Source organism: Geospiza fortis, unplaced genomic scaffold (assembly GCF_000277835.1).
Source record: "Geospiza fortis unplaced genomic scaffold, GeoFor_1.0 scaffold43, whole genome shotgun sequence".
Taxonomy (NCBI): domain Eukaryota; kingdom Metazoa; phylum Chordata; class Aves; order Passeriformes; family Thraupidae; genus Geospiza; species Geospiza fortis.
This window is the reverse complement of record NW_005054431.1, coordinates 1,486,469-1,502,403: the sequence shown is the minus strand read 5'-3', so window position 1 is coordinate 1,502,403 and position 15,935 is coordinate 1,486,469. Positions and strand designations below refer to the sequence as shown.

The following is a 15,935-nucleotide window of genomic DNA, read 5'->3' as shown; positions in this document are numbered from 1 at the left end:
TTGACCAGCTGATTTTGCATTTAACTTATTTTATGTTGCTTGATGGTTTATTAGGGTGAAAAATCTCCAGGTTATTTCAGGATATAAAAACATAGGAACCACCCCAGTTTCAGCCAGGGTGGTCCTGACAGAAGCCAGAGATCAATTCCATCTACAGAACAGTCTGTTCTTTAGCACAGATATTTGGGCAGGTCACATCCACGTTTCCATCTGTCCTGTGCCTTTGTGACCAGTGTCATGTGTCCATGGCATGAGGGACAGAAGGACACTCTTTATTCTGCATTAACACGTGGAACAGCACCTTGATCTCTGAGACAGCTTCCAGGAGTCACACATATCGTGCTGGCACTTAAAGAATTAGGAACTCCTAAGGTATCCCTAGGAAACTGAGAGTTACATATGAACAACACCTGTGTTTTTGAGCCACTGCAGCGCAGAAATACTTCTCTATCACATTTGTACATGCAATTAATGAAGCCATGGTAAAGACACGCAAAACTTACGTAGTCATGAAAGGCTTTTGCTTCACTTGAGTGCTCACATGTTTCTCGTCTTTCTGGAGCTGCACAGTAGAGATCCCAGAACACGCTGCAAGGGAGAGGTTACAGGGATGGTGAGAGTGTCACTGTGATGCTCATGTGCATTTTATGGCATACACACACCCCACATGGATGTTCCTATACAGAAACGTCACTTTCTCCCCAAAGAATGGGAACACTCCCCTCTAAGGAAGAATTTAGATTTGTAAATCATCTGTGAGGAACAAGCCCTGCCATCTGATCTCTGAGGCAAGCAGTGCTGTACTTCCTTTAACACCACTGTACCACAGACCAAGAATCTGGTGTAACATATATGAATACAACATGTATTACTGTGCATTTAATCTTATCCCTCCAGCAACTGCTCAAATGACTTCCACAAAGCATGGGAAGGAATGAATTCATAATAATATGGAAAGGAAATAAACTGCAGAGAAAACTGGGAATCCTTCCATGGTCAAGGTTCCTGGAATCACAGAACAATTTGGACTGGAAGGATTTTAGAGCCCATCCAGTCTCCAACACTTTTCACTATCCCACGTTACTCTGAGCCCCATCCAGCCTGGCCTTGGGCACTTCCAGGGATGGGGCAGCCACAGCTTCTGTGGACAAATGTCCAGTCCTGCGCTTAAACCAAAGCTCCCTCAGGATTTGGTGCCCAGGCAAGCACAAAAAATGCATGGGCATCTTCTTAGGTCATAAAGAATAAAAGGAAGGGTATTATGGCACAAAATCCCATTGGTCTTCCCCACAAACTCCTTCAACTATAGTTACATACCAATCAGTTCTACCACAAAGTTTCTGGAATGAAACTGTGTCTATGCTAGAATGACTTAATAATATATTTGAATAATAAAATTTGTTGGAGTTTCATAGTGGTTTTTTACTGGTTTAGACTTAATCCCCTATAACTTAATCCAGCACCATAATAGGGATTTATGGACAATTTGAGCACTCTGCTGCAGACAAGCAAAATTAAGGATAATGCAGACACTAGAGATAAAAGGGACATGTTCTTGCCAGGCTTCCATCACACAGCAAGAGCTGTGAAAGAGTGGTCAAAGAAGGATACCCCACTTCCCATGCAGCTGTGCAAATCACTCGGGTTCAAATGGGACCATTTCAAAACCTGTGAATTCTTGTACTTCTGACAGCTGGGCATATTCTCTGCACTTCTGCATTTCTTCAAACACAAGCTTGTTGGATGTACTAAAATAATGAATAAATACCACAGCCACACAGCACTGCCCATGAGCACTCTTCTCCCCTGGGGAATTCTACACACACAGCTGTGGACTGCAGACTGAGCAAGCTCACATCTACACAGAGTCTCTGTACTTACTGTGTTTCTTTCCAAATGCAACTATTTATGATATGAAGAATGACCCCTTAGCTGCAAAATGTGCTGGAAGGTGGTGAAGAAGGAAAGCCAGGCCACCTCCTTTCTTATCAACGCGCTATACACAATTTCTTTTTTTCTGCATCCAATATCCAGTATCTTTTTTCTGTTATTTCCTTTTCTGTATCTAATTTTCTGTATCTAATTTTCTGTTATTTTATTCCCTAACAAGAGAATGCTTCTTAATCCTGATCCTCTTATTTTTTTACTGTGTTCACCTGAATTTCTTGCCTCCAGCAGCTGGAACTGGACATCAATGTTTTCTAAGAAAATCAGAGGAGAAGAAAACTGGTACTTACCACCACCAGGAATGCAAGAATCCTGGGGGCTCCCCCAGTGTGATGTTTTTTTCCCATCTTATCTAAAATAAAATGATAAAAACAGAGGTGTACATTGTGATCATTGTGACTAAAAAACACTACATAATTCAGATAGAAAAAGGATGAGGAAGAGAAGATTCCACAGTGATGAGACACTTTATGGTCATCAATTTGGATGCCCTATTTACTTAATTTTCTATATTTATTGATATAGCTGATACTTTAAATTAGCACCTCTTGTGCTAGGGAAGCATAGTTTAGAATTTTTTTCTTTGGGGTTTTTTTAATTTCTGAATATATTGTGTACTATTTTAAGGTCCAAAATGCATGATTAAAAAAGTGATTATTAAGTACCCTTAAAACCTGCAATCTTTTCCCATTTGCACAGGAGTGATGCTGTGGATTCAGCAGGTGGCACTCTTCCCCCCGCAGCCAGGGCCAGCAGCGTTTTATAATCCTCGAGTGCTTCAGTCACAGGTAATGTGGCAAAAGTGAGGCAGCACCACTGCCATAACCCAGCTCCCACCAGCCAGGGAACAAGTACAGCCACTCTGGCTTGCTCTCCTGCACTGGCAAGCTCTCCTCAACACCTCTGCTGCCTGGGACTTCCTTGCCACCAAGGAAACTGGGTCTGTTTGAGGCTGTTTCCAAAGGAAATGAAGTTTAAGAACTCTCAGCTCCTGAATTCAAACTTTTGTTGTTGATCAGGGAACCCATCAGACAACATCAATCACAGCAACAGCATCTGTTTCTCAGCAAAAACTTCCCAAATGTTGTACCTTAACTATAATCACAAAACACCTTTTCAATGCCAGTTGGTAGCTTGTCCTTATCTCCAAAATTAAATAGTTTGGGCTATCACAAAGCCCACACAACACTGCCTAGAAGAATGTGTCATGTTAGAACTTGGGTGAATCTTTGGTGCACACTTTGCATTGTGTGCACAGCAAACTCCTCTAGTTTTAGTGACACACAGCATAATTTCCTGTCCAACTCTTAAAAAAGGAGTTGTTAAAAGCACAAACCATGTTTTTCTCTAGAGACAGAAGCAATGGCAGACAAGAAGAGGGTTATTTTAATTAAATGCTTAAACAGCCTTAATATGAAAGAAATTTAAAGTGACAGATCTATATACAAATATGTAAAAATACATAAAAGCATAATATTAAAGGTAGATATAGTGTTCATACTGCCAGGTCCTTCCTAAAGCTGGCATTTTTTAAAGAGACTTAAGATTCTCCACTCGCACTTGATTTCCTCATCCAGTTCTTAGGAAATTCAAACACATGCAAGTTTTGTCAATACAAATACGCGGCTCATATGCCTCAAAATGTTGTTTGGACTTACATGAAAATCCATACAGAAAACCTCAAACCAAATGCAAATTTGACATATTATATGAACACAACTTTTCAAAAATAATTATGCTATTTTAAATTGTCTACAAAAGATAACAATGAGCCACTATCACTTGAGTTAGTAAAGCTGGCCGAATGAAAACCAACATCCCTCACACAGTAGCTAATACACAAAAAATGTATTTCACAAAGTTTCTGAAGTGCTTAAGTGCCTAAAGTTCCTAAGTGCTGGCAGGAAAAAGTGATGAACATTTGGAAGACAAAGCCACTACAAAGGTATTCACAGTCTTCAAATGCACTTCTCTGAGGCACAGCTGCTCCTCATGCACCCTGGGAATGTCTTGGAAAGACTTGTATTAATAATCAGGAACACACAGTACCTCTGAGAAGGTTCAAAATCACATAATGAAGAGATGCATTGTACAACCAGCATGAAAAAGGGGTTCCTGAGGCAGAAATGTCATTCGCTTAGCAGTAAAAATTATGTCGGTGAAGAACACCCACATTATGTTTAAGCAGTGATTGTTTTCTTCAAAGCAGGGCCTGGTAAGGAAATTACCCAATTCAGGTCTTTTGTGGGTCCTGGGACATATGTCATCTTGAGAAACTGACTGGGAGGAGGAGACTGAAGGGAATGTGGAAGTGTGGGACTGTTTTAAAGGATTTTTGTTTTGGTTTGGTTTAAATATCCGTACTTGTGTCTAACATAGCAGATGCAGTCTGTCTGATCAATGGGACTTATGAGGAATTATTATTGATGGAAAAAAAAATCTTCATTGTCAAGTGTGATTGAGCTCATAGCCAGGGAGGGAATGATTAACTGGAAATGCCCACCAACCGGGTCCAGCCAGGCTAATGGAATTATCCAAGGCTGGAATCTGATTTCCAGGATAGAAAATACATGAGATAAGGATCAGGTCTTCAAGAGAAGCATACAAAAGTCAAACTAGACACAAAAGCATGACAAAACCACAGGACAACCATCCCTAAGTTATAGAGTATCACAGTGGATTCATGGATATCCAACATCTATTTTCCTTTAATATGGTTCCATTCCTCTGAGTCACAGTCCCTGGCAAATCTGTGAGAGAGGGCTCTTAACCTTTAGACACCACTGGCTGCCCTACAGCTCAGACAATCTGTGTGTGCTCTTCTTTTAAGCCCCAACACTCAGCTTTTGAGTTAATCTCAACTGTTTAACTTTAAAACGAAACCCACCCAAACTGAGAGAGCATCCAGCCCAGTAGCCACAGAACCATTCACAAGAACTGTCAGCACATTTACCCTCCTGCACTGCTAATTAGTGAGGGAAATAAACTCACAGCTCGTACCTCATAGCCACTCTGTGCACTACTAATTGTCCCTGACCTGTGTTTACCACCTCTTGATGAGTACAAGTCTTACTTTTGAAGATTTGATATATCCTTATGTTTCAGTGTTCAGACCTGAGAGCTTCTCTGTAACTCAAGACTGAATTAGTTCTAAAAGCTGAGTTTCAAGACACTGTATTTAATGTTTTCAGGAAATCCAGATGTCATACCAGCTATGCTTCTGCCAACTGTTCATTTTGCAAAAACATCATAAAAACAAAGTGAGCAAAATTTACCTTGTGCAATGCATTATTTACAAATGACAGCTGTTTTGGAAAAGCCAAGATGATACCCTACATTATTTTCTCTTATTTTTCCAATGTTTCACCACAGAGATAAAACAATTGTCGAAAACATGCTTTATTATAAATGTAAACCGATCCTACTACAATTCTACCCTTTTTCCTTATCTGTGCTTTGTCAGTTTTGTGTGAACATCACAAACAACTCTCTAGATTTTCATTTTCCCCTCTTCCATCTCCAAAATGTCATCATCAGCACAATAATTTAATTAGCTTTTGGAGGAAGATCAGTTAAAGCAGCACATTTTCCTAGGACAGTATCTTGCCTATTTTTTCCCAACTTCTACTCACTATTCCTATTACTACTACTACTACTACACTATTGTTATTATTATTAGTTATTGATATTGTTGTTGTTTTTATTATCTTGTATGTTCTTGTCAAAGATTAAAAACAATAATAAACCCAGAAGACTTCAATGTGTTCAGCATACATTTGTATCCCAGGGCAAAACTAAAATGCTGATGAGACACAATTCACTTCAACCTTCACAAGATGCACACAAAGTCTTTGAAAAGACTCTTTAAAAAAACCCAAAACTACTGTGTAAAGGTAAAAATTCCATTAGCAGTTGAAAGTGTTTAAAAAAGCAGGACCTAAGTGGTTGTGGCCGTCATTGATTCAACAGATGAAAAGAAATGAAGTGGTTAAAAGCATGGCGAGAGCACAGAGAGATCAGCAGTGCTTCAGAGAAGGAGAACTGATAGTGTATGACAGTGGGATGTAAAATACATTTAGAAGGGCCCATCATTCACAATTGGAGATATCAATAGTAAGTTAAAAGGTCATCAAAACTGAGTACCATTGAAATGTTCTCCAGCATGCCCACTTATTAGAGAAAATAGATTAATCTTCCCCAGTGTAGAATGGGGATTACAAACCACAGCAAAAACAGTCACACGAGATCACGTAAAATTACATGGCAAACTGGGTTCTGGAGGATAAGGAACAGTGGACTGAGGCAAACTGAAACCCAAGGTTTTCACTGCTCTTATTCTAGACCAAATCATATTTATTTCACTTGCAGGCCCTTGGAAGTCATGTAAAAAAACTCACCTCTGATAAAAATGTCTGAGCTGATTTCTGTGCTCCTACATGGAGCAGATATTCATATACGTACAGTGCTAATCTGAAAAATAAACAGAAAGGACAATATTTAGTATTGTGCATTTGTTTGCTCCTCTTCTTCAGAAATAAAGGATTATCACAAGTTTGAGATATGCCCCACTGCCTTCCACAAACCACAAAGCAATGAAGTGCCAAATCTATTACCTCTACCAGAATTTTTCAACTAGACATGCAGGTCAATCTGACCAGAGGTGTTTAAATAGTCATTAATTAAAACATTATTAAGCCTCCAAATTACTTAATGTCAACATTTTTAATATTTGGACAGGTGCCCAGTGAGCTAACAAGTGACCCAGTGCTGCTCCGAGTGAGCATGCTTACTGTAAATACAATATATTCATACAGCGTCACTGATTGCTTTTCCAGGTCAGCTTTTTTAGCATGTGGAATGTGTCAAGCTGTTAGCACACTTGAAAAATAGCCCTGTGGTTTTTCCAAAAAACATGGAAAGTTCAGGCTGCATCAGGAGAAGCGACGGCAGCCTCGATGCACGGCATGGCTGAACAACCACAGCTCTGCAGCAAAGGGAAAACAGATCCTGAAATTCAAGCAGATCTGGGCTCTGGTGGCAGCAGAGCTACAAACGACTGCCACAGCTCCAGCTGACTCCCCAGAGCCTCCCATTTGTCTGTCTGCAAGCCTCCAGGCTGTCCAGAAGGAAAAGGAGGAGAAGGAGAAGAAGGAGAAGAAGGAGAAGGAGAAGGAGAAGGAGAAGGAGAATGTCTTATATATTTGCTACCTGCACTGTTTCTAAGAAGTTAAATGTATTTGAATGCACGTAGTAATACACAGCAATTCTTATTTGAAATATTCTCCCTATTAATTTTCAAAAACTTGTAGACAGCTACACAAAGAAGAGGGGGAGAGGATCTGTCTTCCTCTTCAAAACCCTATGCCATGTGTTGCAGACATCTTTTGTGAAAATCCTTTTCTTTAGGATTTTTCCTTCTGAGAAGCTGAAGCCTCAGAAACAAAAGGTAAACAATGGTTATCTGCTGCTGTGGAATGCATCAGGTGTGTCTGTGATTGGGCCATCTTGAATGTTTACAATTAATAGCCAACCACAGACCAGATAGCTTAGACTCTCTGTCTGAGCCACAGATCTTTGTTATTCATTCCTTTCTATTCTTAGCTAGCTTTCTGAAGAAACCTCTCTTTCTATTTCTTTTTCGTATAGTTATAATGTAATAGATATATCATAAAATAACAAATCAAGCCTTCTGAACATAGAGTCAACATTCTCGTCTCTTGCCTCATCCAAGAACCCCTGTGAACACCGTCACAGCCATGTTCTCTGTGATCACTGTCATCAAGGCTCTGCTGGAGCAGTTATTATTGCAGTGACCTATCAAGTGTGAAATTTTAAAATCTCAGAGACTTCCCTCAAAAATGGTTTTCACTAGTTGTTTGTACTTTGTACATGCAATACATACACATATTACTTTACTCTCTGTCCAACTTCAAAAGCAAAGATATACTTTTTTCTCAAATTAAATATATATAATTCAAACATGTGACTAGTTTTAGTTTGAACTCTCTAAGTACTGTGGGGAGAGAGGATTTCTTAAGAGTTGACTTAATTCTTATCAGTTCAACTACCATGCAAATTTTAAGCAATAAATGTAGTAGACTAAATCTAAGACAGATGTAAGAGACAGAGAAGAAACACTTTTATGCCACAGCCCATACATCTTGAATACCCAGTAATGCTTTAAAGCAACTCATTTGTCTTAAGAGAGTCCCTTTTTTGCTCTTATCCAAACATGAAGCCCGCAGCCCAGATAAAAGGGTTTGTGCGATCACATCCTTCCTGCCCCGCGAAGGAAGGCGGAGCAGCACAAACCCCGGGTTTGCTGTGGGGAGTTACAGCACCCCCACGGCTCTGCCACCGACTGAAAGCTTTGGCAGACAGGGCACCTTGATGCCCACATGGCAGCACAAGGCTTTAATGCCCGGAAAGGTCTGTGCCTCCTCTCAGGACTCTGGGGTGCCTCCAGAGTCTCCCAAGACAGCCCAACATCCCTGCCTGTCCCCACTGTCTCTGCTCCAAAAACACAAGATATTTCAACATTGCAACAAGACAACCCTAAAACTTTTGACCTAAACATACAGAATGTGCTAATTAAGCACGATGTTAACTGTTAACATCTCCAGCTCTGTGTAAATGCTGTTACCTCTTGGGCTGAACAAACCAGCAGCGCAATGAAATGGCGTTTAATGAGTGCGTGGAGGGTAAATGTGGCAGATTTCAGAAGAAGGCTTTAGGGTTGATCCAGCTGTGGTGAACCCCAGACTGCCAAGGGTTGTGCCAGGAGAGCTGGGACAACCTCTCACCAACAGATGTGGGACAGGACAACAGCACAGACTAACCCCATAGGCTCTCACTAGGTCTGTATGGCTGCCCTAGCCCTCGTTATTGTGCTCTCAGGAAACCTTTACAAAACGTAAGAATGTTACGGGTTCATTCGGAAATAAATGCATTCACCGCAGAGATCAAAAGAGACATACTAAGGTTTCCCTGTGTCACAAGGAAGGATCAATGGGGAACTGATGCTCTGGGGAAAGACAGCAGAGATGCTCAAAAAGGTGCAACACTGTTTAACAAGGAGGAATACCAAAATTACAAACTGTAACGACAGGCGAGGAACAGAAAAGACAAAAACCAAGGTACAGTTCAAGTGTGTACAACAAACAAATTAATGAACTATTTCACATCCTGTCACAAGACTAAGAAAGTATTAGTGAGGTGGTCTTCAACAGCAAAAGACTTGAGTTTGAAGTGACATTTAAAAAAAAGACAGTTTTTACTCATTAAACTGGTGTGAGAAACCGTGCAGAAGCAGCAAGCAGACATATGTTGAATTTTCACATTTGCATACTTGTTGACATCCCATGAGTAATGTGAGGAAAAAATATTTCCAATCAATTTATGACAATGCTGCAGTAATTTCTGTTAAAGACATGACACAGGCCAGAGCTCCCCCCTCCCTGCCAAGACAATTAGAGCACACATTCATCTGTACCCTGATGATACATTCACTCCATTAACAAACAAAAAAGGTTAATGTCTGACTCATGTTGCTAACCTGGTGCACTTTGCCTGAAGTTCCTGCTCTAATTGGACAAGGCATTCCTACATCCCACAAGCAGCTACTGAATTCCACAGAAAAGAACCATTTAAGTGGTTCAAGCCAAGCATTTATCAGAATACTACCAGGAAATAAACAGTAATTCCTCTAACTGTGCCGTGGAAATTGCATTCCTACATTTTAAAGATGGGGAGATGCAATTAGCTTAATGAGAACTTACAACTCAAGCCTTGCAGTGCTGTTTCCATTGATGGAAACATGGTGAACTCACCCAATTCCAAACCAAAAGACTAAGACTGCACATCACACAAGTGTTCCCACCACTTCCTCCATCACCAAGAGCCTTTATGCTGCTAACATCTGATGCTGGATGTAAAAAAATAAAGTGTCTATAATGGGAATGTTCCAGATCTGAGCATCACCAGGATATATTTATAGCGTTTTTAGATTGTTAAGACGTAATTTTTTGAAAACTCTTCCTGTATGGAGAGTTTAGCATATGGCACACCATCCATTTAACTTTTGGTGGGTTCAAAACAGTAATTAAAGAACTAGAAAATCAATATCCATACATAATTGTAAGTCTGAGAGAAGCAGCTGAGCAAGAATGAAAAGCAACTTCATAGAAGAGATCTTAAATGTTACTCTCCATGTTTCAGAAGACCTCATGTATTCCCAAATTACTACTCTGTTCAGAGAAGTAGCTTTTCTGTTTTCAAGAATCAAGAAGCTTTTTTGTTTTCAAGAATGTTTATAGACTTCAGTTCAAATCCGTATTTCATTTCAAATCCTAGGAATCTCACTCATCTCACATTCAAATTACAAATCCCACTCTCTAAAACAAGAGCAAGTAGCCCTGAATCTCAGCATGTGTTTTAAGTGGGGATTTTCTGAACAAATTTTCTTGACTCCACTAATTCAGTACTTTGAAACCTGCACCAAAGCTGCTGAAGGCAAGCTGGTTTTACCAAATTTCAACAATGGCCGGTAATCAATCGTTCTAAGGAAATTTATGTAATATGCCACACCACACTTTCTGGCCTACTTGGTCATGCTGACAGTAATTTTTTGCTCCTTCCCTCTCCCTGTTTTTAGCATATTTACATGGGAATATAATTTGTTCCTAAGTGTTTATTTTTAATATATTCCTGATATAGATATATGTGTATGTATATTTATTTATGTTTATGTTTATTTATGTTTATGTTTATTTATGTTTATTTTTATATAATACATTAATATAATATATAATATTATATATTGTATGTTTATATATTTATATTATATTATATATATAAAATCTTTTTATACTCATCTTACCTGAGATTTACATGATTCTGGTCTGCTGTCCACTACTCGCCTGAGAGAGGACTGGACAAGAGACCAGATAAGCCATGGTTTTGGATCAAATTCAAGCACTACCTGAGGAGTCCATGGAACCTTTTCCCTGTGCTTAGGCAGCTCCACGATGGGTCTCGAGGCTGCAAGGATGTCCCTGCACACCCCAGGGTCACCTGCACATCCCACACACCACTGAGATTTTGGGCTGTTCACTGAGATTTTCAGCTGTTCAAGAGGCTCCACTTAGGCCACTCCACTGCTCCCTCTCACAGCTCAAGAATGATCTGTGTCACTGTGAGTGCTCTGTGTCCCATCAGCAGTCTGAGTGCTGCTCTTAGGAACACCCAGGTATTGAATGGAACACAAGCACTGGTTGAAGAAACAGTTCTGGGGGAGATCCTCGATGTTTTCCTGGCACTGGAGTGTCCTGAGAGCTCCTGCACTGCCTTGCAAACACAGCCAGTGTCAAATGTGATCAACATGATCTACGCCCAGCTATTTCTCCCTCTCTCTGCACATAGGAGAAAACAATTCCTTTGAATTCATCCAAGCAACGCCCAGTGCTGTGAGGAACAGGGGCCTGGTGGTGCTTCCCAAAGAAGCTGATCCTTCTCCTTGATCACCCCAGTTTCACAGACAGGGAGAGCCTTCACGCAGCACAGCTCTCTGCCAGCAGGCAGACCCACCTCTGGTCTCTTTCCAAGCTATCCCAAAAATTGGCCTCCTGAAGTGAGGCCACCCTCCCCTTGGTTACTGCTCTGATAGCACAATAAAACAACAGCAGGGTTTTTCAGTTCACCCACATACTTGCAGCTCACTTTTTTTGTGTATGTATGTCATCATTTCACACACTTTTGCTGCTTGAACTCCTGCAGACTTCAAACACTGGCACAGCCATTTTCAACCACGTGTTCAGTTGAGCACCAGTGTGTAAGTAAACACTGAATAGATATTTGGTATTGTGAAAAATGCATGTATTCTATGATTGGGTTTTTGCAAATATTAAAATGAATATTATATGTGTTGTGTTAGAAAGTAATGCTGTATTAATTCTCTTAAGTACTGTGTTAGATATAGTTTTAGGTTATAAAAAAAAAAGTTAAAATAGAAACTATGCTATGTAAGACGATTTGTTTAAAAGAAAGGACTTGCAGTGAGATAGCAGCCACAGGACACCTGAATCTTTCAGAGAAAAGAATTTATTGCTCTCTTATCAGAAGAAACAAACTTCTTCCCGCCTCCAAGGCGCTATTAGGATTAGAAGAAAGAAGTTGATGAAGACCAGACAGAATGCTGTGTTTGAATGGAATTTATGCATCATGGATGAAGTGTATGAATATGCAACAGGCTATTGTTCTTAAGGATTAATCCTTTTGTTAGAAGGTGTCCTTTTTCGGGAGCTGGTGCTGCCCAGAAAAAGGTACCCAGAAAAAGGTCCATAACTCTTTGTTTTTTCATTGTCTCATATTGTCCTAACTCAATTTGTCCAAATTATTATTACTCTAATTGTATTACTATTTTTATAACTATTTTATTACTATTAAACTTTTAAAATTTTGAAAACAAGCGATTGGTGTTTTTCTCAGTATGCACTGATCTTTTGGGAAAGATCAGAGATGTGTGCCGTGGTAGTGTCTGCAGTCTCCCCCACAAGCACTTAATTGCATGGTTTTACATATTTTCATCAGTTAAGGATGCCTTGGTTTGTGCTGTCACACTGCAGCCTTCCTCATTGCTTTTAGCTGACTCTGGCTGAATTTCATATTTGTTTTTTGTCTCAGGTCTCAGCTCGTAGAAATTACTACAGATCCAGACTACTGAAGAATCAAAACACTCTTCTGAATGCTCTAACTTGACTGGGACAATTTCCATTGATTCCCAAATACTTCATCAAAAGGCAAGTTTTCTTGATGACCCCCAGAATTTCGAATTTAAAAACTGTCATTTTTACACCGAAGTTTGGCATATATATTCCTCAAGATTTCCAGTAGTTTCACAGGCTTCCTAGTCCATAGTTAGGGAAAAGAAGTAATACATTTTATGAAAACATATTGATTTTTAAAGTCTCTAAGTAGTTTCTGTGGCTCAACCCATATAAACTACACAACTTACCATAATTATAAAATATTCCAAATGGCAGTTAAAAAATAGCTACCTGAAAAAATACATTTTAAAGTGTAAGCTGAGACTTCAGTAAAAATACTTGAGGTTCCACCTCTTTCTGATAGTAAAGGTGGTAACCTTGGTCTCCCCTGCTGTTTTCAATGGGATAGTAATGGGTTTTTACACGGTATTTTGTCCCTGGTATAAAATTTCCTGTATTTAATGAGTTTAATGCCATGACCTGGCAGTAAGCAAAGGCAGCAGCACAGAGAGAATCACAATCAGAGAGCAAAGCAGAGATACAGTCCTAACCAAAATGCAAACTTTAAAGCTTTAAAATCACAGAATTACTCATTGATATATGACATCTTAAAATATTACAGCTGTTCCTGAAGCAGCTGCTTGCTCTGAGTAGGAAAAAAACTGTCTACAGCATTCCCTGGAGAAGGCTGAGGAGGAGGAGGGAGCAGAAATGCACAGAGCAGCTCCCCAAGGACGAGCTGGATCAGCACTGCCTGGACATGCAGTGCCCACCAGCCTCACTGAGCAATCAGCACCTAATTTGATTTTCATTCGTACAAAGAAATCGGTGTTTCTGAGCATCTGGCTCCTACAAGGACATGGTTTTGCTGGTAGCCTTCCCAGCCCTTCTCAGAGAATGTACATTTAATATGCTGTCCAAAGAACCCCAGGATATTTAGGGTTGGACCACTGGTGTCCCTTGTAAGTGTCACCAATAATGTTGGGCAAAAGAGTTTATTCCTCTTTTACAGCAGATCCTGGTAAAACCCAGATGCAGATGTTAAATGCAGACTGTGCCATTCCCCCCACTCACTGCATGCTCCAGTTATGTGTTCAGACTCTGTAAAATGCAAACTCTGCACTGAGAGCTTGGTAGGACGCCCTGAAGAGACAGTAACGAGTCACCTCATGAATTTTATGGGAATCATATGGGATGGTGACACACAAGATGAAATTCCCTGAGTATCTACCTAAAAAGTAATGGTGGAAAGTAATTTGTATGACTTGTAACGAAGCACTAAAATTTTCTTCTGGAGAGAGTATCATTCTGAAATGATAAGAGTGAAGCTATCAGACCTCAGAAGTCAAAGAAATTCAGGGAACTGGAGGACAGACTTTCTTCAGAAAAACACATAACCTGGAGAGAAGAAGTGCAAGACAACCATCAGGTGCCTCAGCCTAAATTTAAAAAACTGATTGCAAATATCAATGGAAGACAAATAGGAAATAGTAAAAGGTTACTCTGGCTGCATCCAAAAATTCATCAGCAATTCATCCAAAAAAAACAACAGCAATGAAGAAAGTAAAATCATGTAGCAATATTAACACCATTCAAGTATGTGCATCAATAGATGGCACCTGAACCTCTGCCTGAACTTAAAGTTTCCTCCCCAAAACAGGGAGCTGTGATGCTGTTCCTGGGAACAAACCACCACCCGTGGCTTTGAGACTGCCACCCGTGCTGGGTGGCAAGTTCTGCACTGGGGACTGAGGTGGAGGAACACAAGGCATTTCCCTCCAAAACAAAAGCAAAACAGCAGCCACCCCAGACAGCAGAAGCTGTGTGTGAGTGCACACCTGTGGAGGTTCTCAGCACACCTGGACTGGAGGTGCAATGCTTGAAGTGCAGATTTCTCCTCAAATCACCGTGGCTTGCACCCACAGGAGAGCTGCACACAGCCTGCTCAGGCCAGACCCACACCTGGCTGCTGAACTCCCACACATCTGGCTGGGCTCTGACCTGCTGAGCCCCTGCACATCCAGCCACCCTGCTCCAGGGATTTACACCCTTGCCTGCTCCTCGTGCCCCCCCTGGCTGACAGAGGGAGCCGGAGGGAGTCCCTTGCTGCTCCCCCAGACTGGACCATGGCCCAGAATGACCAAGACCCCCAATTAGTAAATGTTTCCACTCAGCAACATCTCCAGATAAACTGGAGCACACAACCTGAGCTACAGCTCACACATGATGACTTTGCTGAGCCTCCTGTCCTCTCAGACTGCCTAGGGGATGGTTTAATACCCAAATATGTCTATTTTACAACTTTACAGATAATTTCCTTAGACTCGGAACTGGAAGTTACCAGAAACACCTTCCTTTTGAAATGCAAGTCATAAAAAAGCCATAGTGGTTTTCTATATCCTCCCACAATCTTTTCATAGTAAGAATACTTTCCAAACAAGAAGAATCCCAGCAACAGGAGGAAGGTATTTGAAAATCAGACTCTCAAAGAGTTTATCTGCACATTAGGAAAATCACAGCAATAATAAAGCCTTGCGGTACTGAACTTCTACTACCAAATGTTTGACTAACAGTCTAGAAAATTTGAATGCTAGCTCTCCAAATTGCTACCACTGGCTAGTGTTTGAAAGGAAGAAACCAGATACAAAAGAAAATGGATGGGAAGTATCTGATTCTGCACTGACAGCTGATGTTTGGTAGAAGAATTGACACAGAGGTTTTTTTATGAAACAGGGAAAAGAAGCAAAACATTTGTCACACAGTCTCCGGCTGTGCACTTATTCTAAATCAAAATTTAAAGGGCATAAGCATGAAAAAGACTCCAGTTCTACCATGTGGAGGACCCAATTCAGACTGGTAGTTCTACTCTTAATAGTTATAAATGCCTTTCTGTACACGACATACTCAGTTCAAAAAAAGGTTGCCTTACACTTGGTTTACAGGAGAAAACAGAAAATTCTTTATTTTCTTAAGTATATATTACTGGAATACTCTAATCAAACTGAATTCAGTTATTAAATTAACTTCATGGATAACTTCACAGGCAGGCAGGACAAGAAATGCAGGATATAAGTCAATGTCAGGTTGCCAAAATGCAATTTCTGCAGCAGGTAGACAGGCAAATAGGAGATTTCAACAGGGCATGGACAGATTTTAGGATGCCAGAAGCTGGCACTGAAAAGTATTAATAAGCATATAAATAAATTAAGTTAAAAAAAAAAGAAG

At 40.3% G+C, this 15,935-nt stretch overlaps 1 protein-coding gene across 1 annotated transcript in view; it reads right to left on the bottom strand.

Moving 5' to 3' along the window:
* The window catches only part of SSBP2 (single stranded DNA binding protein 2), a 122,131-nt gene that overhangs the window by 97,551 nt on the left and 8,645 nt on the right, over nt 1–15,935 (bottom strand). The window contains exons 2-4 of the mRNA XM_014309463.2: nt 6,345–6,417; nt 2,238–2,299; nt 504–588 (exon numbers count right to left, since the gene is read on the bottom strand). Coding sequence (XP_014164938.1) covers nt 504–588; nt 2,238–2,299; nt 6,345–6,417 — 220 coding nt within the window. The remainder of the gene's footprint in view (nt 1–503; nt 589–2,237; nt 2,300–6,344; nt 6,418–15,935) is intronic.